Here is a 23,089-nt window from a genome sequence, read left to right on the forward strand (position 1 = left end):
TATGCAATACAATACAATCAATCAACAAGCAATATATTAAGCATTTATCATATGTCAGATACTATGCTAGGAGCTGGGGATGCATAGACAAAAGTGAAATAACTCCTGCCCTAAGAAGGCTTACATGCAGTAAAAACCATAATACCTAGTGCAGGACAAAATATACCAGTTCTAAAAGGCTTTGCCAAAGTCATTTCCAACAGACTTCAGAATGTCTTAGAGGTTAGCTTGGAACATAGGCTTATCCTTTGATTTGGCAAAGAGTGCTCTGAAAAAACTGGGGCAGGGATGATAATAATAACTCTAATAACTAGAATTTATATAGAACTTTAAGATTTGTGAATTATCTCATTGGATTCCCCATGATCACCCTGTCATAGAGGTGCTGCTGTTATCCTCATTTTACAGATGAATAAACTGAGTCTGACAAAGAGAGGAAGGGGGGAGAGAAAGAAAGAAGGGGAGCCAGATTGAGACAGATAGAGGGAGTGGAAGAGAGAGAGATTCAGTGACTTGCCCAAGCTAGTAAGAGTCTGAGACAGGATTAGAATTCAAGTCTTCCTGATTCCAAGTCTTGAATTCTATTCAATACAAAATTGGCTGGCTTGGAGACAGAGAAAACATCCCTCATTGTGGAACGAGGAAAAAGAACATTAGTTGCACTTGTATAAGTAAAAACGTTCTCAGAATATTTGGCTAAAATTCTTGTGGGGTCCATATACTCATACTCATGATTTGTGCCTGGTGCTCATTAACACCACGATGGACTAGAAACTCTCTGCTCCCCCACTTCTCTTGTTTGCTGCTACTTCAACCAAAAAAAAAAAAAAAGGAAGCACATGGGGACCTAAAAAAGAAAACTTCTCCATTAACTATTTCATTCAAGTTTTCTGTTAAATTAAGATTTACAACCTGCAGTTTTGTGTTCACTGAATTAGCACTACAGAGAACACACAGAATTTGGGAAGCATGATCCTGACCTTATCATCTCAGATTCAATAAACTCCTGTGGCTCCCTATTGCCCCCCAGGATCAAATACAAAAGCCTCTCTTTGGCTTACACTTACACTTCCGTCCAGTCACCCTGGTCTCCGTGCTGTCCCAGGAACAAGATTCCCAACTCTCAGTTTCCTGGCTCTCCCCATGCTGGACTATTCTCCCTCCTCATCTTTGCCTCCTGGCTTCCTTTGGGTCTTAGCTAAAATCGCACTTTCTGTAATAAACCTTTCCTGGTTGCTCTTAATGCTAGTTTCTTCCTTCTGAAGTAGGCTTCAATTTACTTTGCATATGTACACATCTTATTTGAAGACACTTGTTTACATGCCTCCTGCAGTAGATTACAAATTTCTTGAGTGCAGGGAATGTTTTTCTGCCTTTTTTGGATTCTCAGGGATTGGCATAAGACCTGACACATAGTACGTGCTTACTAAACATTTGAAGGCTTGACTAGTCAGTTTATATTTGCAATCCATTAATCAACAATCATTTACTAATCACTTACTTATACTCCGGGCACTGCCAGACTGTGAGAATAAAAAAATAAAATAGAAACAGTTCCTGCCCTCAAGAGGCTTATATTTCCCTGTAAAAGAACTGACTGGTGCTTTGCATATCTAAGTTTTCCTCTTATTGTTCTTACTAGATTCAGAAGGGAAAATAATTGACTTTTGGCAAGAACCTGGTATAGTCTCTGCTTGGTAGCTTAAAAAGAAAAAAAAAGGCATTGTAAATTTCATCAGTCAGGTTTTTTTCTTTTGTGCTTTTTTTTTTTTTACAGTTTGCAAAGCCTTTCTGTGGTTTCAGATGGTACAGAAAGTCAGTTATATTGGGGTTTATAGAAGCAAGCAAGATTAGCTTGCTTGCTTTTGTTTCTTTTAGAAAGAGCTGCCCAGAGTGGTCCGTTTTGTTCTGTTCATGCCGGTGGTACCTGTTTGAAAGTGAGAGTTGGTGAGACAATTTAAAATGAGATATTTTAAAAGAGCCTACATTGTGCAGAACATTGTACAAAGCACTACAGTTAGGAGGAAAAGGGGGATTTTAGGGAAGATATGGTCCCTATCTTTAAGAAGTTTTATTTTAGTTGGAGGATGTAACACTCTGTACAGAATTACAATAGACACACTAATAGCAATTATAGGTCCACTAGGGAGATGCTGTGTGGGTGGTAGTGGAATTAAGGTTGATAACAATGAGGAGGGGACAGGAAGATCAAGGAAAGTTCCATAATGACAATTAAAAATTGTATCGATATAAAGAGCAAGAGCTGAGTGATCAAATTCTAAAAGGCATATGGACATTAAGTTGATTTCCCCAAAGTCCTACAGTGAAGGCAGGATTCAAACCCAGATTTTCTGATTCCAAATTTGGCATTCCTTCCCTTTTTTTGTTATCTCTTTAAGGGGAAAGGAACAAAGCTCTAGATTTTAAATTTTAAAATGAAGCTATCATCAGTGGGAATGAAAGCTGCTGTTGGAAATTTCATTTTTTAAACTTGGACCAACTTTTACCTGTGGGTTTGGATGGACAACTTATGCAGCTTATAGGCTAGCATGTATGTGTCTACGTGTGTGTTTGTGTATATCTTACATAACATTGCCCAGTGTACTTAAGGATCAGTTTCCTCTCAAGCCCTTTAACTGGTCTGGATAATAGAAATAAGCAATATGAAATTTAAAGGTATAGGTGCACAAACACACACATATGCACATGCTGATAGATGAAATCTACAGTTTATTCATTCAAATATACAAGAAAAAAGTTGGTACGAAGTTGTTGGATTTATTGTTTTGGGGTTTTTTCCCCCAAATCTAGATCTTCATGTTATTCCAATGTCTCCAGAGCATATGTATCTTACAGGACTGTTGGGAAGCCAAAATAAAACACTGTACACATCAAAACATTTAAGGGCTATGTAAATGTTAGTTATTATAACCCCAAAAGGATATCTTTTTTTATAGTTAAAAATTTTTTTTACAAAGAATGCCCTCTTTCCTCCGTTTCTGCAAGTGCCTTTCAAAGACTTATGATGTGTTTTTTTTCAAAAATTGATGCTCCACGAAATTGAAAGTGTATTCAGACAGATTAAGTATTTGAGTACTCTCATAGGAAGAGTACAAACCTACATTTCCATGTGGTCTCCAGTTCTGGTTATGCAAAGAATGAATGATAGGTGTTAACAATATCCAATCATTTCTCAGTTTGATGAATGCTTGACTCAGAAAGTGTGTTCATGGAAAAAACAGCTACCTTGCAAAGACTATCTACATAAAAGACCCAATTTCCATTACTTGTATGAAGACAGATCATTCTGCTTAGATGGCATTAATTGCCTTAGTGGAAAATAGGAATACTTTCAATACTACAAGTCATTTATTAAGCTCTTATCTTGTACATGGCATTAAACAAAGTGACAGTGCAAAAAAATGCCCTAGGTTCTAAGAGTCTGAGCAGTATTGATAGATACACATTAAAGGGAGCCATAGGACTGAGCAAACATTGCACTAGAATAATAGATAGCATCTATTTTTAGGACTTTTAGGATTATAGATCATACCACAGCTCCTTCCAGTTGGAAAGATGCTTCGTAAACTTCAAAACCCTTTAGGAAGAATTTTTGGGTTCCTAAATGTATTATTTGCACAGCTGCTGGCTCGTTATACTGTTGGATCTCAGGTTTTTGGTGGTGGTGGTCTTTCGTTTTCCAAGGGGACCAATGGCACCGTGGGAGACTCATGGGTGAATTGGATTTAAGCGAGACAGAATTGCAAAAAGTTGTCAGCCTCACTCTCTTTTCCTGAATCATCGAAGTCTGGCGGCAGGACAAAAGTCAAGACTACTAGGGATGCAGTGGACGACCTTGGCATCTTTGATGTGTGACCAAGCTCTAAATCCTCCATGGCATGAGCTTCGTTTTGCTTCATAGCAGTTGGAGCAAATTGTTCTCATGCACCTATTCCTGCGGGGGAAGTCTTCACGTGCTTGGGGTAAACTTCTACCTGCTTCACAGGTTTGAAGCTTTTTGGTTACCCTCAACCTGGTTTAGCTGCTACGTATGTTATAGCTTCTGGGAGCCATAAGTGAGAGGTGAAAGGTAGATATGAAAGATGGATGCGCATCCCTGAAAAGAGCTCCGCTCAGAAAGCTCTCACACCGGAGGTGTTCGTCCTTCTGGATAATTCCATATATTTAGGTGTAGTGTACAGCAAATGATGGAATTTTCATGGGCAATTACCAATTGTGAGACTTTGGGTTCAAAAGAAACACTATTAAGTATTTTTTTTTTTGCTTTTTGGAGGGGGGAAGGTAGGGCAATTGGGGTTAAGTAACTTGCCCAAGATCACATGGCTAGTTTTTGTGTTAAGTGTCTGAGGCCGGATTTGAACTCAAGTCTTCCTGACTTCAGGGCTGGTGCTCTATTCACTGCACTACTGCCCTGACACAGCTGCCCCAACACTATTAAGTATTAAAGTCTTTAAAACTTTCATAAAGTGGTGATAACTGTATTGTATGAACTTTAAGGTCTATATGCTCCCAAGAGAGGAAACATGGAACAATGGCTGGAAACCTGACCCAAAGTCAGGTAGGCCTGGGTTCAAGTACCCCCTCTGACCCATACTGGCAAGTTACCTAACTTCTCAAGGCCCTGGGCAAATCTCAAAGACTAAACTACAGAGGGAGTTCCCTCTCCTAATGAAAGCACAGGGTTCAGTGCCTATTCTAAAAAAGGGGGGGGATATTCATCCTTTTAGATATGTCTAAGAATAAGCAGCTAGGTGGCTCAGTGGACAGAGCCCTGGGTCTGGAGTCAGGAAGACTTGCATCCAAATCTAGCCTCAGAAACTTACTAGCTGTGTGACCCTGGGCAAGTCACTTAACTCTATTTGCCTCAGTTTCCTCATCTGTAAAATGAGATGGAGAAAGAAATGGCAAACTGTTCCAGCATCTCTGCCAAGAAGACTCCAAAAGAGGTCACAAAGAGTCAGACACGACTGAACAAGAGTAGGCGTTAGCAGGCTACAAAATAACACAACATCCAGCAATAGAAGTCCTGTAGTTTTACCAATTGACTGAGCACCGACATCCACCAAGATATGAAAGGAGAACTATATGTTCACAAAAGATGTTCTCCATTGTTATGGAAGACCATGCTTTTCTGGAAATATAGTAAGTTCCTAGAATTGAAGCTAGGAAGGAACTAAGAGTTCCATCTAATTCAAAGAGTTCACTTAGAGAAATGAGAAAACTGAGGCCAGGTACTGTGACATGGTAAACAGAGCTGTACTCAGAGCCAAGAAGATCTAGGTTGAATCTAGCCTCTGATACATTCTGGCTCTATAACCCTGGGCAAGTCACTTAACCTCTTGTTGCTTTAGGCAGCATCCTAAAACATAAACTGCTTAAAAGGTATGAACCCCTTGCATTGGTTGAGGAAATTTCTTCATCCAGGGCTTGCATATCCTGATGAAATTGAAGTCCTGTCCTTACCCTTTCCCATCATAGGATTGAAGAGTTAGAAAAGTCAGTAAGGGCCATTTAGTCTAACCCATACACAAAAGGAATCCTCACTATACTATACTTGATAGGTGGGCATCTAGTCCTGGACTGAAGAACTCCAAGGTAGGGGAACCTGCCTCCAGGTAACCCATTCCACTTCTGAACAGCTCAAAGTGTTAGAGAGCTTTTTCCTGACATCAAGCCAGAATTTGACTCTTTGTAACTTCTACCTGCAGATTCTGGTTCTGCCATTTGGAACATCTATTCTTTTTTTCCTATATGACAGACCTCCAAATACTTGAAGGCAAATGTTCCTCCCCCCCCCCCAAATCTTCTCCTTTCCAAGCTAAACAGTCCCAGTTCCTTCAACTTATTTTCATACGATGGGGACTCACTCCTTTGTCATTTCAGTTGTCCCATACCTATCATAGCACAATGAACACAGATTCTCTGCACAGAGGTGTTTAATAATAACTTGTCGAATAAAGGAATACATTTTTATATCACTTTAAGGTTCCTAAAGCACTTTATGTATTTTACATTATTTGGTCCTCATTAAAAAAAAAAAAACAAACACAAGGCTGTGGATACTATTAGTCCCACTATGCAAATGAGAAAATTGAGGCTCAAAAATGGTAAATGGCTTGCCAATGCTCACACAACTGCTAATAGGCAGAGGTAGATCTTTCTAATGAAGTCCAGCAATAAATCCACCCTGCCATGCTGTCCCATCTTCCTTCCAGGACCCTAGAGAACACCTTCAGTGAATGTCTATCTCCCTGTTTAACACCCTCCTAGATGCTGTTACTCAGAGGAGGGTAGAATGAAATTACCTCTGTAATTCTATATAGTGTCATTTGGATATCTACATGGTAGATGCCTTGTCTGAAGAGTTTTCAAGGTTTTATTTTCTTCTGAGTCAAATATTAATTTAATAATAAAATAATAACTTATTCTTTACTGATTAAAGTAGTTATAAAACTAATCTAAGTATGCAAAAAGCATTGTCTAATGCTTCCTAGTGGATAGAGAGCTAGCCAGCTTCAGGGTCTGGAAGTTCTGGTCAAGTCTTGCCCCTGATTCATACTGGCTGTGCGATCCTGGGAACACAGTGACTTCTCAGTGATCCAGATAACTCTCAGATACAACGTAGGGAACTTCATACGTTGATGTCATTTTGCACAGATCCAGGTTGCTGTTTTTTTAAAGCTCTTAAAATTGGTTTGTTATTTTAAACTCCAAGTTCCTCTTTTTTGAAGAAAGCATTCTTCCTCTCTTAAAGCTACTTTTAAAACTGTGGCATCTATACATAATACATTTTGAAATTTCACATTCTACTTGATAAATTGGCTGAAGAAAGCTAATGAAGGAAGGGGAGGGAAAAGCTCTTGATAAAATTGGCTAACTTTTACTGAGCCCAAGTAGAATAGAACCAAATGGTGTAGATGGATTACTGGATTTGATATTATTTTGTTTTGACTATTAAAAAACTGTGTGATTTGGGGCCAATAATTTGCCTCTAAGAAGCTCTTCTAAAAAAAAAAAAGATGGTTCACCTAGGTTCCTTCTACCTCTGAAACAGGGATTCTTAAACAAGGATCTATAAACTTAATTTTTTTGATAATTATACTTCTCTATAATCTTTTCCCTTTGTAATTCTAGATATTTTATTATATCTATTTAAAAACCTTTTTTTCCCTCCAAAGGGATACATAGATTTCACCAGACTACCAAAGTGGTCTATGATCCTGCTAAGAGGTATATAAAATGCTTTATCAAGGCTTAACATAGAGCTATCTGAATGTAACCTCTCTCAACATGTGGAACAATAATAAATGACAAATGACATTTCTATAACACTTTGAAGTTACAAGGTTCTTTTTTATACATGATGGCAACATAGATTTCAAGTTGGAAGAAATCAGGTCATCTGGTTCAACCACTTTATTTTACAGAGAAGTAAACTGAGCCCCTGAGCGGTTTAGAAATTTCCCTAAGGTTACATAGTTAAGTATGAATATAAACTTCTCGAGGGTGGGGACTGTGTTACTTTTGTCTTTGTAGTTCAAGTGCCTTGCAAAATGCCTATCAAATAGTATATGTTTTAAAATGCTTTTTGATTGATTGGTGAAAAAAATGTGTCAGAATTATGATGTAAAGCTAGGTCTTTCTGACTCCTAGTCCAGACTTCTATTCCCTGTAGGCTGCTTTGCTTGATAAAAATGTTTAAGAAGAATTAACTTGACAGTAATCTGTAGAATGGATTGAAATAAATAGGAAGGTCCCAGAGTTTAGGGAAGTCACGAAAGTTGTTGATACCTTTCATTGTGGGCCTAGACTACAGGTAGATAAGTGAGGAAATATAATATTTGCTGTGGATTTCTAGAGTCTGATTACCTCAGAGTCAATGTAGTGCATCTGTCTCATTTTATCACTAAGGAAACTGAGGCTAAAAATATTGAAATTCTTCCTGTCCTACATAAGGCACCACTCAGGTGTCACCTTCTTTCTGATTGTCCACACCTTGTCTCTTTGGAAATCCTTAGTATTTAAGAATATATATTATTGTTACTCATTCTCACATCTTCTCTCTCCTCCTAGATTCTGAGTCCCATGAGGTCAGGAACTATCTTATTCATATCTATAGTATCTAGCACTCAACAAATGTTTGTACAATTGAATCACCAGGGATGTCACAGCCAAGACTAGAATTAAGATTTTCTGTGTCTCAGTTCTAAATTCTTTCTACTGAACTATGGCACCTTCTTTGGAGAGGACAGAACAATGTGTTTGTATTTTCTAATCTTTTTTGATAGCATCCTTCTGAAAGACTATCACTTCTTAGAAACAACTCCAATTTATGGATGTAGACACTGAGAGGTTAAGTAACTGGCCTCTAAGATCCAAGGAAAAGTGTGAGAAAGAGCTAGGTGGGGATAAACCCAAACCTCCAGATTCAGGAGTCAAGTAACTCTATCCTGTAGAACAATGGTTCTTAAACTTTTGGTCTCAGGATTGCTTTACAATCTTAAAAATTATTGAGGACCCCAAAGAGTTTTTGCTTGTAATAGGTTACATATATTTCTCTTTACCACATTAAAACTCAAAATGAATAAATTTTAAAATATTTATTTAATTCATTTTAAAATAACAATGATAAGCCCATTACATGTTAACAAAAATAACAATTTTATGAAAAAATATTCCAAAACAAAAAAAGTTATTGAAAAGAATGGCATTGTTCTACATATTTCTGTCCTCTCTTTAATGTCTGGCTTAATAGAAGACAGTTGGATTCTCCTATCTGCCTCTGCATTCAATTTGTTGTGATACCTTGTTTCGGTGTAAGGATATGAAGAAAATCTGGCCTCACAGAGATGTGTAGTTGGAAAAGGGAGAAGTATTTTAAAAGGCAAATAACATCTTCATATTATTATGATAATAGTTTTGACATTGTGGACCCCATGAAAGACACTTGGTCGACCACATTTTAAGAACTATTGCGTTAAGATTTAGCTTCTGCAGAGATAATAGTACAATGAAGTATGAGTAAGCTTCCTAAAACCAGAAAGTTATGTTGTATCAAATTTACTTCATCACAGCTTACCTTTGGCTTTTTGAATACCATTAGGATTATTAGTGCTTAAACATTCTTTTTTTTCCTTCTTTTCCCCCCTTAGTACGAGTTCACAATGTGGCATTACAAAAATATAAACATTTTAAAATTTAAATTACGTAAAAGAAAAAAAAATCCTAAAATTTACTTATGAATTTTTTTAAGTTTTTTTTTTCATGTAAATAATCATTAATGCCTACCCAGATATTTAAACCAAGCGGCAACTTGAAATATGATTTGGCTTCAGTCAAGGAAGTCAGATTTCCCAGTCACCTGAATCCTCAAACCATCTCTTTGAGTGAAAGCAAAGACCAAGTGTGTTTAAATATTCTACTGGCTATTCCAAAGTTATCATCAGTTATATTCTGCACTATTTAGTAATGATCTTTTCTGAGACAAATCAGAAATCATCTGTCTACAATGATGCTGGAATTAGTACATTTATCTTTATGAGAATTTCATGAAAACTGTTCACCTGATGACTTATAAACATATTTCTAGTGGTATTATTAGAGATGGAGATGGGGGGGAGAGTGTGGGAATTCCAGAGGCAAAGGATTGATTTTGGGGAGAGGGGAGGGAGAAAAATTGCCCTCAGTTCATAGATACAGAAACTAAGGCAGAGAGCATTAAGTGACTTTAGGAAGAAGTTAGTTGGTTGGTAGTAGAGGTTGAAAAAGAAATGGTAAAATCTTTGATCCACAGAATGATTCCATACTCTTCAAAATGGCCAAGGGTTATATCTAGTCTATGCTATCTGTGTACAAAGGAAAAATATAAAATAGAAAAAAAAATCAGAAGTACATGAATAATATATTAGTTAGATAATCTTATTGAATAAGACAGATTGAACTGCATAATGAGACACATATAAATGCAGCTCCTTCTAAAAAAATTAGATTGCCTGAGATACTCCCTATCTAGTGTGTTCATACTCAATTTATTGCCCCCACAACTTAAAGTATGTCCTTAACTCACAGGTACCTATGTGTGCCCAGCAGCTCACCAAAGACTCTTTCCAGGGATGACTTTCTTTGTCTTTGTTCTACCTACAGTTTTATCACCACTACCTCCCCCACCCTCAAAAAAAAAAAAAAAGAAAAGAAAAAAAGAGTTGGTACTTTGAATGGTTAATCTGAATTATTTATCTAAAAAAACCTCATCATATCTTTTGGTAGAACCAAAGATGGTTATGGCAATGCAAATGTGGGGTCATATTTTAAATAAAAGATAAAATCATTACAACTTTTAAAAAAATTAGCAAAAACATTGTGGTTCTATAAGACTGATATAAATTCAAAATTATCACCACCATCTTTCATAAATATGGTTTTGTGGTATTTTTCAGATTATCCTGAGTTCCCAAAGAAGTTATGTAGGATCTCAAGAATTTGTTTCAAAACATGTTGAAACAACATGCTATTATCATAAAGGTATTTGTAAATATATATATATATATATATTTTATATATACATATCTATCTACCTATCAGTTCTTTAGCAAAAGGGGGAAAGGAAACAAGGGTAGGTGATAATCTCAAACAGGACAATTACACAATGAATATATTATGGACATGGTACAGAGAAATGTTAGAATATGAAAACAATGTTCTAAAAGGTAAGAAGTGTCTAAATATTTTTCCTTTTTAATTTTGAAGCCCTATTAGATTGTAGTTACTAAAGATGCTTTTTTGTTTTGCTTATCTTTTTACAGGAAATATAAAAATCTTTTGATGTTGCACTGCTTAAATAGAGTTTACCAAGTCAGAGTTAACAATATAAAGGTAAAAGAACTACAGGTCACTTTCCAATGAGGGACAAGTAAGATGATATCAAAGACTGAAGCACAAACATGAAAAAATTCAGACTTTTAAGAAACTAGGACAACTTTACACAGGACTTGTTTTTACACGAAATACAGAGTAACATGTCAAGGCTCTATTTTGAAAAGAAGGAAATGAAAACATCATGGAAAAAAGATGACATAACATTGTATTCTACTATCTGTTAGAAAACAACAGCTTCTGGGTTGGTTAGAAAGGTAAAATTCACAAGATAAAAATCATAAGTTAAAATTTTAGGCAGCTTAGTTGAAAAAAACTGATGATGTAGAAATGTTTTTATTGGAATAGTAGAGGTTTGCCTTTTGTAGAAAAATGTGTAATTATACATAAATGATGGTGCAAATTCATCTGAGCATTTTTTGGAAAATATTTTTAGTTTTTCAAATAAAAAGTCGACACAATAAAATATTTTTATAATTTAATAACAATAACAACAGCTAGCATTTACACAAAGCTTTAACACTTACAAAACATTTTACATAAATTATCTGACAACAATCCTGTGAGGGAGATGCTATAATTATCCTTAATCTCAGGGAAGACTACTATTTGTATACCAGCCATTTTTTAAAAAATTCCATTTTAATATAATTATTTACAAATATTTTATCTATAAATCTGTTTATCTTGTAGCTTTCTAAAGCAATGAAAAACAACATATTTAAAGAAAATGAAATTCAGGAATTCTAATCTTCCAACATCACATCAATCAAATGGCTTTAGAACTCAGGATTTCTGATTAGGGCAGAAACAAAGTATTGACATTAAGTCAGTGTTCTTGAATACTATATTGTGTTCAGTGGAGGAAGACTTCATCAAATGGAAACCAAGTTTAGTTCACTGTTTATAAACTTCATACACATTTTGTTGTGATAACCTGTTACCTTCAGAAGATGTTATCCATACACAAAAACATTCTGGTGTTCACTAACTGTATTTAACTGAAGATAAGCCTCTGGGCATTTTTTTTTTTAAACATGACTTGGATATAAATTAATCATAGCCAAGGAAAAACAACCCAAAAAATGGATGAATGAGGCTAAATCAACATAAAAGGTAAGCAATATGAATGAAAGCAGACTATATAAAACCATATGAACTGTGTGTTAAAATATATATGACTTGTTTCACTGTGATTTATGTGAGCAAGACTTCTCATAACACTCAGTTGAGGAATTTCCAGCCAAGCTTTAAATGTTGACCAATTCAGTGACAACACAGAAAGGAATTCAGTGTAGACAGGATCCCCTTCTGAAAATCTTGAAACTGTTCACAGCTCTTTTGTTATATTTCAAATTGTTTGTTTACTGAAACTGTTCTAATTGTGAGTTGTCTGTGATCATTTTTTTGGACAATTGCTTCTAGTTTAAAATGCCTACATTAATACTATCCATATCCTTCTGCTATTTTGATTTGGTTTTTAAAAATACTATTAAGTATGATAATTACCAATGGCACTTGCAATTGTATGTTTTAGGCTTTAACTTTAATTTTATGGGACAATCACAACATATGATTTCATGATGGGTCTATAAATACAGAGCCTGAAGTTTACCCTCTGAAATCTTCAAGGTATGTGATTTGCAAATCACATAAAATGTAGCAACATTTTAGTTTATTTTATGCAGAATTAGTCCTTTCCATCATTTAAAATATATTTACAAGTCAGAATAATCAATTTAATGAAATTCAAATTGTGAAGCCTTGAAATTTTGTTTAACTTAATCATCATCACTTAAACAGCTATATAGAATGTAATCTTTTGTTAATGACGAACAAAAATCACACTGTGCAATCAGTAGCCTGGAAAATTAAAGGTTAATTCAACAAAGTCAGAGACTATTTGCAATGAGAATATTTCCAAATGCAAATCAGAATTTTGGAGGATTAAAATTTTTCCCACAAAACAAAAAAATATGATTTCTTAATTTGAATTTAAAGTGTTTCTGGAATTTCACAAATAAACGACATTTGCTTTGGGACACTTACCTATTTCCAATATGGCACTCATTAAAAAAAATTCTTCTGAAGATAAATAATGAAGATTTTCCCCTCAAAAATCTCCTTTTCGTCTCAATTAATTTTTAAGCTTTTTTTTTTCAGCAGGTCAGGTTTTTTTTTTAGAGGTTTCATATTTCTACATTCCAAATAATGCATCTGAGTTGCAACTCATCAAATCACATTCCAGTTTTTCTTTAACTATTATCTTATATCCTTTTTTTTTTTTTAAACTCAAGTTCAGCCTTTTAGCTTACCAGAAATGCCTTGGTGAGCCTCAGCAGCTGGTAATTACTTAATAATTGTGAACCATCCAGCCTCATCACCGAGATCGTTAACTATCAGAGTGCCTGACAGCTCCCAAAGGAAGCGAAGAAAACAAAAACAAATGTAGCTCATCCTGAAAATGAAAAGTGCTCGGACAGAAGAGTATTTTCCTCTGTGCAAACTGTTCAGGCAGGCACTTTAAAAAGGGGTGGGGGGATTGAGCACAGCTCTTGATTTGCCCTGATTGTGAGTTTCTGGTGTAGTGTTTACCCCCTTGGCCCCAAGAAGGACTCTGGGTTGTTTGGGGTTCTCCCACCCCCTCCAGCCCACAACAGAGCCAGCAGCCCGGCCAGCTCCAATTCCATTCCGCACGCATGTATTAAACGCCCACTCGGGCTCGGCGCTCCGCGCGGTCCTCCATCTCCGGGGCCAGGTCGCTGCCCTCGGGGAGTTTACCATCTAGCAGCTCCACCTCTGCCAGCCCACCCCAGTGGTCCAGGAGAACCCAGGCTCCCTTTCTCGCCCCTCGCCACCCTCCACCCCCCAGTGAAAGCCGGAAACTTTCATTTAGGAATTCCCCGCCCCCAGCTCCGGAGTGCGGGCTGCGGGAGGGGAGCAGAGCAGAGCAGGAGAGGGGGCCCCCAGAAGCGGCCCGTCTGGGGCTGCCTCTCCTCCGGAAGGCTTTCATTTGCACATTCGCCTTCAGCTGCGCTCCCAGCCGGGACCCCAGACGGTGCCTCGCGTCCCCCCGCGACCCCCTCCCTTCGGCCGGGTGGGGCTCTGGGAGGGAGCCAGTCTCCTCCTTCCCCCGCCCCCGAGTGGGGCCCAGCCCCGGCCCCGGCCCCAGCCGCTGCAGCCGCCGCCGCTCCGCTGGTCTCGGCTCTCCGGGCCCCCCAGCCCCCCGGCCGCGCTGTCCCTCCTCCGGCCCCGGCTGCCGGGCTACCTGCTCCGCGCGGACTGCCCGACACGTGCGGAGGGACTGACTCCCTGGACGGCCGGGGGGAGTCGCCCGGGCCCCTCCAGGTGAGGGAGCTCTACGAGGTGGGGGGGCGCGCCTGGGGACGAGGGTTGGGGGGCCCTGGGAGGTGAGGGGGCGTCGAAGCCCTGGCTCAGGTTAACCCCTTCCCCGCCGAAACCCCCGAGGGTCTGGGTGAAGGACGCTTTGGAATGCAGGCTGGGGGAGGGGTGGGGGTGGTCACTTGTATGGCCGGCTGCCCTTGGCACTGGGCTGAGCTGCCTACCCTTACTTGCCGGCCTGGAAGCATCCCAGACCCCAAGAGCCCCCCCCACCCATTCTCTCGCACCCCTACCTCCCCGCGGGCATAAACACAAACACTCTGCAGCTCCGGGGTTTTTCGGCCTCATCTGAACTTTTCCAATAGGAACTTTAAACTGACATCACACACTCGCCAGTTAGCATTTTTAAAATCCTTGTGCATCTCCCTTAAGGGACACCCTCGCCCCAAAACTACCCCCAGGTATTTCTTCTCCCCGCGCCTTCCCCCGCGTCCTTGGTGACGCTACTGGGGGAGCTGTTAACTCCCCTCATGTGATAATTAAACAACAGGCCCCTTGATGTCCACTCCAACAGGCTTGCAAATGTCCTTGGACTTGTGTCCAAAACCCGTAGGCGACCATGCTTTTAGGGTGACACTAGAATTACACATTTGCATCCGCTCCTAAGTGATGCTTCCGTTTAAAAAACAAAACCCCCAGAGTCAGCCTCTCCCCGCCCCGCCCCCCCCCCCCCCCAGCCCTGGAACCCTAGCAAAAATACGTGGCCCTGAGCTAGTGCCCCGGGGAGCGACTAACTTGGCCACGTGCAGGACACATATGGTCTGTATGCATCCATGCACACGCACGTCTTTGCCGACGTCTGCGCATTTGTGCGTCGCTAGCTGTGTGTCTTTTCCCCTGGCTATGGCTCGCCTCTTGTCATTGCGCTAGTGGCGACCCTGACGGTATTTGGCAGGCTTCGGCTGAGGCACATGAAGGATTTCATTGACTGTGAAGAGAGAGAGCAGAGACAGAAAGCAGAAGGAGGCGGCTGCAGCCTTTGTAGTCGCGGAGGAATGCGGAAATGTTGAAGCACTATGTCAAACTTTTTTGAAATGGGGTCAAGTCACATTCAGCCAGCGTGGGAAAGCAAGGAAAAAAAAAAGTAAGGGAGGGAGAAAGAGAGAGAGAGAAGGGGGGGGGGGGGAAGCACCAGCTCTCCTGCTTGTGTCTTAGACTGAGGCTGGGCCGGCAGCAGAGAAGGGGGGCTGGGGAAGGGGGAGAGGCAGAGGAAAGGGAAACCCAGAGGAAGAAAGAAAAAAAGGAAAGGGAAAGGTGAGACTAAGAGGCAGAGAGAGAAGTGAGGGAGAACTCTGGGGGCAAGGAGAGGATAAGCCCAACAAAGAGGCCCCACCGGACGGGGCAGAGGGGTGGTGTGTCTGGGCACTGGGGAGGCAACTTTGGATTTGGGAGGCTTTTTTCCTCCGGGGCTGGGACACCCCAAGGCTTTGCCTCTGGTGACAGGAAGGCTCCTAGCCCGGCTGGGCAGGAGCCCTGTTCTAAAGGATGGTGGCTCAGGATGGCAGAGCCGGGACTCGGCTGCGGCTACCTGTGTGGCCCTAGACCCACAGTGGGGAGGTCCCAGGGAATCCATTTAGCGTGTTTCCAGTGATTTCGCCCTCACCATTTAAGGAAAACTTTTGAGCGACGTGTGTGAGTGTAGGGGGGTTTTTACACAGTTCTCTGACTTCTGCTCTCCATGAAGTCTATTGTGGTCGCTACTTTCATTCATTATCGCTTGTCGCTTTGTAATTAATGACCAAAGGCGAGCGGACCTGTGGTTGAACCTCTCAGGTACTTCAGAATCATCCAATTCCGAGAGGTTGCTGGGGTGAAAAATGCAGGGCCGGGAACGCTGGGGGGTTGGGGTGAAGCGGCAAGGTCAGTGGATTAATGGGGGTGGGGAGAACGGGGTCTGCCCTTATTCCAGGCCTCCGCCCCCAAACTGCAGGCGGTCCAGGGGGCTGGAGCATTGTCCTCGAAACTGTAACCGGGGGAGATCTCTCCTAGGAGGCTGCCACCCCACTCCCCTGGGGTTTTCTTAGAGCTGCTTCAGCTCCGATTAGTGCATTAAGTCCGAAGTTGCAATAAATTGCCGGCTACCTGGTTGGCATCTGAGACCTGTTCTGGGTTTGGAGGGAAGAAGACAGAGCTGAGGTTCCCAGGCTGGTCCGTGCCCACAGGGCACTGAGCTGCTTTGCCCCGCCCGGGGCAAAACTAATTCCACCACCCCCTTCCTCGAATACCTCCAGGGCTCCAAATTGCCATCTTCCTCCCCCCCCCCCTTCTGTTGTTAAGAGGAAGATAGCGTGGAGGGTGAGTGTGGGAGTTGAGGCTTGTTCTAGGGGAGGAACCCTTTGGAAAGAATTCCAGGGAAATACAGAATTAGCCTAATCTCCCTCTGGGATGGTCTTGGTGGAGGTAATGTGGAGGAATATGCATGCGATGCTCCCCCGGGAGAAATTCTCCCCCTGCTGGAGGTTTCCTCCCTTTTGTTGAACCCCCTCCGCCACCTCCTCTGTGTAAGTGCGGGGCAGAGACTTGAGTCCGCTAGTGCTGCTTCTAGGAGGGAGGTCCTCACAGTCAAAGGAAAGAATGCTATTGCTCCCATCCTCCCTCTCGGTCTTCCCATCCCCCTCCTCAAAGATGGGGCATGGTGGAGAGTACCCCAAGTAAGTCCTGTTAGCAAAAAAAAAAAAAAGCATTCCTTCTATAAGCCTTAGCCAGACTTTATTGCACCCCCACCCCCAGTTTTGCCCTGCAGGGTCCTTCCCACATCTTTACCCACAAGTACTCCTGTGCTCCCACCTTTCCTGGTGCACTTCTTGCACACAAAAAAAGTTTAGCACAGTATTTTAAACTTAGTAAGTACTTAATAAAATGCTGGTTGACTTGACTGATTTGCAAATCCCACTCCCTGGGGACAAGGCAAGGTTTTTGGAAATGCACAGAAATTATATTTAGTGTCCCCGTAGTCTTAGTAGTTTTAAGTCTTAATAGCTTAGAACCACAAAGGCTTTTGGGTCGCCCAGAATATAAGGGTGAAGATTAGGAGAGAAGAGTGCCCCTAGACTCCCCCCTTCCTATCGGATCCCCACGGCGCCCTCCGCCCGCCCCTTGCAGAAGCTGTGTCCAAGACGATTCCCTCCTTCCCCGCGGGGGCCCCAGCCACTTCTCCGGGGAGCTCCCGGGTACAAATACAGGTCAACCTCGTGCAGGGAGAGAAAGACGGGCTGTTTCCTTATCCGCCTAAGCGCAACCTAGTGCCCGGGGAACCCTGGAGGATTCAAGGGCAAGGTGGGGGTGGGGGGCAGGAGGTTAGGGAGGGGTCCGGGAGAGCTGCCCCCAACCCCAAGATGCTTGAAGGCACTTTCTTCTCTCCCCCCCCCTTTTTCCTTTCTTTTAGGTGAAATGGTTTGGGATTAAGGAGCGCTCCCCTGGGACCCCGTGGTCATCTGGACGGCAGCAGCAGCAGCAGCAGGGTTGCGGGTGGGGAGCAGCCCCCGTGCCCGGAGCAGGAGCGAGAGGCGTGGGGGCTGGGGGCGCACGCGCGGGGGTGAGGGTGAGGAGTGTGTGCAGCAGCAGCCCAGAGTGCGAGAGGGAGAGCGGAGGAGGAGGAGCAGCGGGAGGAGGAGGTGGCGGCCGCCGCGTCCGTCCGGCAGCTGCGGTAGCGGCGGCGGCGGCGGCGGCGGCGGCAGCAGAGGCAGCAGCAGCAGCAGAGGCAGCGGCGGCAGCAGCAGCACGCCCGGCGTCCTCCACCGCCTCCTCTTCGTCCTCCTCCGCCCGGGGCAGCACCGGCCCCGCGTCCCGGCCGCGGCGGCATGGACAAGGACGGCCTGAGCCGGGCTGACCAGCAGTACGAGTGCGTGGCCGAGATCGGCGAGGGCGCCTACGGGAAGGTGTTCAAGGCCCGGGACCTGAAGAACGGAGGCCGTTTCGTGGCGCTCAAGCGCGTGCGGGTGCAAACCGGGGAGGAGGGCATGCCGCTCTCCACCATCCGCGAGGTGGCGGTGTTGAGGCACCTGGAGACCTTCGAGCACCCCAACGTGGTCAGGTGAGCGAGCGCCCGGCAGCCCAGGGGACGGCGGGGGCCGCGCGCGGAGGCGGGAAAGGACGCGGGGACAGGCCGAGACACGCGGACCGAGAGAGCTGGGTCAGACAGGCAGGGACCCCCACCCCGGCCTTGTGGGGCTGCCGGGAAAGATAGGTACTCCCAAACATTGTGATCCCCATTTTACAGGTGGGGAAACTGAGGCTCGGGTGGGTGAATCGCCTTGGCCAACTGCATGCCTCACGAATCCCATATAAGACAAAACTCAAACTTATATCAACATTTTCTAGATAGGGAAACTGAGCCTTAGAAGAGGGAATTTTGCAGTGGGTGTAGCTTGCTGTTGTCTGATAATTGACCCCAGAGCTTCAGGGCAGCGCCCCCTACCCCCACGAGATAGACCGCTCAAGCAGTCCATCTCCATTTTCTAGATGGGGAAACTGAGGCTTAGAGGAAGGAGTCTTGCTTGGTTGTGTTTGAAGCTTGTAACTATTCTAGATAACTATCCCCTATGCTACACATCCCATTCGTGAGCTCCTTGAGGGCAGCCCCCCTTGAAGGGCCTGTTTTTGCCTTTCTTTGCACCCTCAGCACAATGCCCAGCACCTAGTAAGTAAGGAACGAATGTTTCAGGGGCTCATTAATAAGTAATAATGCTCGTTGCCCTGCCTGCCCAGCCCGGGGGGTGCCCCAAATGACGTTGTCCCAGCCTTGCCAGCGGGACTGTTCGAGCCAGCCCCTTTGGGCTGTCTTAGGGACCTGACCAAAGAAACCCTCTGGGGACCCTCACGTTTTTATTTCACTCAGTGGGGAATTTTGGAGAGATTAAAAATGAGAACGTTAGTGGAGCTGAGTCGTTGGCAAGTTCTCTGTAGTTTTGCAGAAAATGCTTAGGGTTTCAAGAATTTTCAGCAGCCCAGTGGCTTGGCTAGTCATACCCACATTTTCTCCGTGTGTGGTGTAACATTAGTGATGGGATGCTCGAACTGTTCAAGGGCGTGTGTGCCTTGTATGTCACTTTTTTAGCAGAAGTGTGATTACCCACTTTGGTTAGTTAATTTACAGCTCTGCTAGCCTGTTCATGATAAATTCGAATCCTCAAGTCTAGGCTCCCCTGACCAATTTTATGGGGAGATTGAATGCTAGATTCTAAATAACTTCCCTTGCAGCACTGCTGTTTTTGTGTGTGGATGAGGAGGAAGTCTCCCTAAGGTCTTCAAGGCTTCCTAAGCATATTTCTCAGCTGGTAACTCTGTGGATGACAATATGTTGATAAACCCAGGCAGATATCTCCTTGGGCATTCTAGCCGTCTGTGGAAGGGGAAATTTCCTATCAGTTAGAGCTAGCTCTCCAGCTGTGGGTTGGGCCACCTTGGAGGATAGTCCCTTTCAGCCCCTTACTTGAAGTCAGCCAGCGAAGTCTGGATAACCACTTGTCCTAGGTTTAGGAAGGTTCCTGGTCAGATAATGGGTTGGACTGGACATAGCATAGAATCCTAGTTTTAGAGCTTAGTGGGGTTGTGGAAACAGGCCCCCAAAAGTTTAAGGGACTTGCCAAGGTCACAGGGCTGGGATGTGAACCCAAATCCTGTACTTTGTCCACTCCTTTGTAATGCCCTTCTAGACACCTCCTCCTTCTCCCTGACCACAGAACTGTATTTTCTCTGCTGAAATGTTTCCTAAACTCTTGGGCTGGATCTCTCCTCTCCCACTATCCCATACTACCTTGAATTATAAAATTGCATGTTCCTGCCAGAAAAATGTTAGTTTCCTTGGAGCATTCAGATCATTTTCTTTTTACTAAGCAAGCTCCCTGAGGGCAGGAATTGAACCATTTTCTAACTTTGGGTCTCTAGCACCTGGCTTGTTCTTCAGCTTAATGAATCCTTATTTGTCTGAATTGAATTAATAACTCAGTTAACCCTCAAGCTATTTGTTTTGACTCAAACTTTTGGTGGGTTCTTGGCCAAGATACTGGAGTTGTTTGCTTTGTCCTTCTCTGGCTCATTTTAGGGAGAGGAAACTGAGGCAAACAGGGTTAAATGACCTGGCCAGGGTCACACAGTAAGTGTCTGAAGCTAGATTTGAGCTCAGGTCTTCCTGACTCCAGGCCAGGGCACTCTATCCACCTGACTACCTAGCTTCCTGATATTGTGTAGTAAAGCGAATTCTAGAATAAGAGTCCAAGCATGTAAGTTTGAACCCTGGTTCTACCACCTGTTCAAATTACTTGAACTTCCTAATTAGCCCTCACTTTACTCATCTGCAAAATGAAAGGGTTGTACCAGATCACCTTCCAGTGCTAGATCTCTGTCCTAGAACACGTTGATCTTCTCTGGAGACTTAAATTCAGAACTTTACGCACCTGAAAGCCCTGTCTACTGTTAGCACAGTCCAAATACCAGAAAATCCTTTCTCCCTCTGTCACTTTGAAGAGTGTCTGAAATGTTAATTCATAGCTCTGAATGCCTTTCCAAGGAAAAAATGCATCCCTCCCAGGTAAAATGAGTATCTTTCAAAGCAAATCCCTTATAACATAGAAACGTGAAACCCTGTGGCCAAGAACAAATACCAATACCTCTCTGGTCCCTCACTGAAATTTCATCTCAAAAGACTCTTGGAAAACTTAATGAAAATCCCTAAAAAAAAAAGGTAATTTCCTTTTAGGCAGACGTTGTGTCCCTATAATAATGAAAAGGTGAAACATTGCTTCAATAATTGAATTCATTTATTGATGCTGCTCTTTCCTAAAATCACAAGGATGACCAGAACCTGGTCTCTGCAGTTTAAAAATGAATAAACAATGTCAGGATTTGTTCTTTTTTTTTTTTTTTTAAGTTTCATTCTAACCTAAATTTTGTAAGCGTGATTGTCCTTGAAAACGTCTCTTTTCCCATTCAGTTCAACTTAACACAACAGTCATTTAGTAAATACATCTGGACTGGCCCTTTGCTAGATGCTGGGGGGTACCAAGGCAGAAATGATTCAGGCCTTCACAGTCCTGTTCATTTAAGAGATCATGTGCATCTGTGAAATGGGGGTTTGGGGGAAGGAGTCAGTTCAGTAACTATCAAAATGAAAATGTGTGTGAGAGGGTTAGGGTAATGGTGTTTTCATACATTATGTGGTTGACATTACATCAGTATGCCACCATCTTGTTTTCTTGGTAAAAATTCATGATTTCATATGAAAAAACCAAGGCACAGAACAGGGTTGTGGTTTTTCTATTCACAACTGGCAGTAATCTGTAGCTCATCGATGTTGCAGTGCTTGGGAAAGGGGGATGGAGGGGGTGGCCCTGTTGTTTTCTCCATGGCTACCTCAGCAACTTTCCCTGCTGGTCAGTTTATGGATCTGTGGATGATATTATGTAAATAAGAACCGCTAACTATGTCTGTAAGAATTCAAACAATTTAAGATGAGTCATCAAAGGGGAGACCCAAGAATGACCTTTGAAATACCAAATCCCATATTCACCCTGGGAATCCAAGTGTCTGCACAATCTTTATGGGGAAGTTTCAGCTTATCTCCCTATACCCTTCGTGATCTGTGGGCTGTTTTGTCATAGCAGGAAGGCCAGGGAGGGGATATGTCTAGTTTAAAGGGTGCAGCAAGGAAAAAGAAATAGACCAATGAAATGATGGATACCTTTGTACAGTATGCCATCTAGTATAACTATTGCAAAGGGTGTGGTATTTGAGAAGGTAAGGAAGAAAACTGTCAATCAAGGGGGGGGGATATATAAGAGGATGGGATTTTATTAAAAGGCTGCAGGTTTCTGGGTTTTTTCTTACCTCTAACAAAAAAAAAGTTGCCAAAACCTAGTTTACTATACTTATTTTCTCTTTCATTTGTGTTGAAATAATTGAACGGAATATGATTTGGACATAAAGAGGGAGTTGTCTCTAGAACACAGTTCATCCCAGTTATTACCCCCCCCAAGACTAAAATGACCATAATCCTGTGCTACTTTAAAGGAGAAACATTCCCCTTAGAATATGATTCATTTGTTCATTTTCATTTGCTAACTTCTCACTCTTTACTGGGCAGCGTGCTGAACTCAGGGGGCAGATACTCAGTGGTCTTCCTTTCATATCCTCTATCATCCACAGATGCTTAGTGGCCCTCCTTTGATATCTTCTGTCATCCACATGGCCTATATATATATATATAATTTTTTTTTTTTGCCTTTTGGAGAGCAGTTGGGGTTAAGTAACTTGCCCAAGGTTACTCGGCTAGGTTTTTTTTTTGTGTGTGTTAAGTGTCTGAGGCGGAATCCAAACCCAGGTCCTCCTGACTCCAGTGCCGTGCTTTATTCACTGAGCCACCTAGCCTCCCCAACATGGCCTGTTTTGAGATGATTAATTACAAGGATGTAAAGTGCTATTCTTCCTATGGAGAACTGATTCTACAAGGGGAAAGGGAAGGGGCAGACAACAAGGACCTAGAATTATTTTTCTAATACCAGGTGATGGATTTATTCTGAGCTATCCCATAGACTCTTGGGATTGGTGGGTTGGTCCTTACTGAGGTAATTCTGGCTGTGCTAGGACAAGTCTCAGGATGCTCTTGTGTATAATTTCAGGTGGACATTCATCTCAATTAAAAACAAGGAGATTAGGTGCAACCCTTGAGCCTGTTAGAAATTTCCCCATAAATCCCTTATTTGGCAAGATATCTATCTACTTCTGAATTAAAACAACAACAGCACTGCAGGATTTGGCATCCGGTTTTTCAGAAAAGAGTCTCAGGGTCAGACAGCCT

The 23,089-nt window shown here is 42.5% G+C and overlaps 2 protein-coding genes and 1 long non-coding RNA gene across 4 annotated transcripts in view; all 3 read left to right on the forward strand.

Moving 5' to 3' along the window:
• LOC138159867 (uncharacterized) overlaps positions 1-12,938 on the forward strand; it is a 63,712-nt gene extending 50,774 nt beyond the window's left edge. Inside the window, exons 5-6 of one of the 2 annotated variants that reach the window (XR_011167993.1) lie at positions 10,458-10,542; positions 10,824-12,938. This is a non-coding gene — a long non-coding RNA (uncharacterized lncRNA). The remainder of the gene's footprint in view (positions 1-10,457; positions 10,543-10,823) is intronic. The other variant, XR_011167994.1, reaches the window with a different exon arrangement.
• A 275-nt stretch (positions 12,939-13,213) lies between these two features.
• LOC138159820 (skin secretory protein xP2-like) lies at positions 13,214-15,414 on the forward strand. Its single transcript, XM_069086114.1, has 3 exons — positions 13,214-13,221; positions 13,470-14,241; positions 15,191-15,414. The coding sequence occupies exons 1-3, from the start codon at positions 13,214-13,216 to the stop codon at positions 15,221-15,223; spliced, it is 813 nt and encodes a 270-aa protein (XP_068942215.1). The 3' UTR covers positions 15,224-15,414.
• A 2,584-nt stretch (positions 15,415-17,998) lies between these two features.
• CDK6 (cyclin dependent kinase 6) overlaps positions 17,999-23,089 on the forward strand; it is a 279,656-nt gene continuing 274,565 nt past the window's right edge. Inside the window, exon 1 of the mRNA XM_069086146.1 lies at positions 17,999-18,328. Within this exon, the coding sequence (XP_068942247.1) occupies positions 18,096-18,328 (233 nt within the window). The 5' untranslated portion in view covers positions 17,999-18,095. The remainder of the gene's footprint in view (positions 18,329-23,089) is intronic.

Source organism: Petaurus breviceps, unplaced genomic scaffold, assembly GCF_028583685.1.
Source record: "Petaurus breviceps papuanus isolate PSGF00001 unplaced genomic scaffold, PetGlider_PUasm1.0 178, whole genome shotgun sequence".
Lineage (NCBI taxonomy): Eukaryota > Metazoa > Chordata > Mammalia > Diprotodontia > Petauridae > Petaurus > Petaurus breviceps.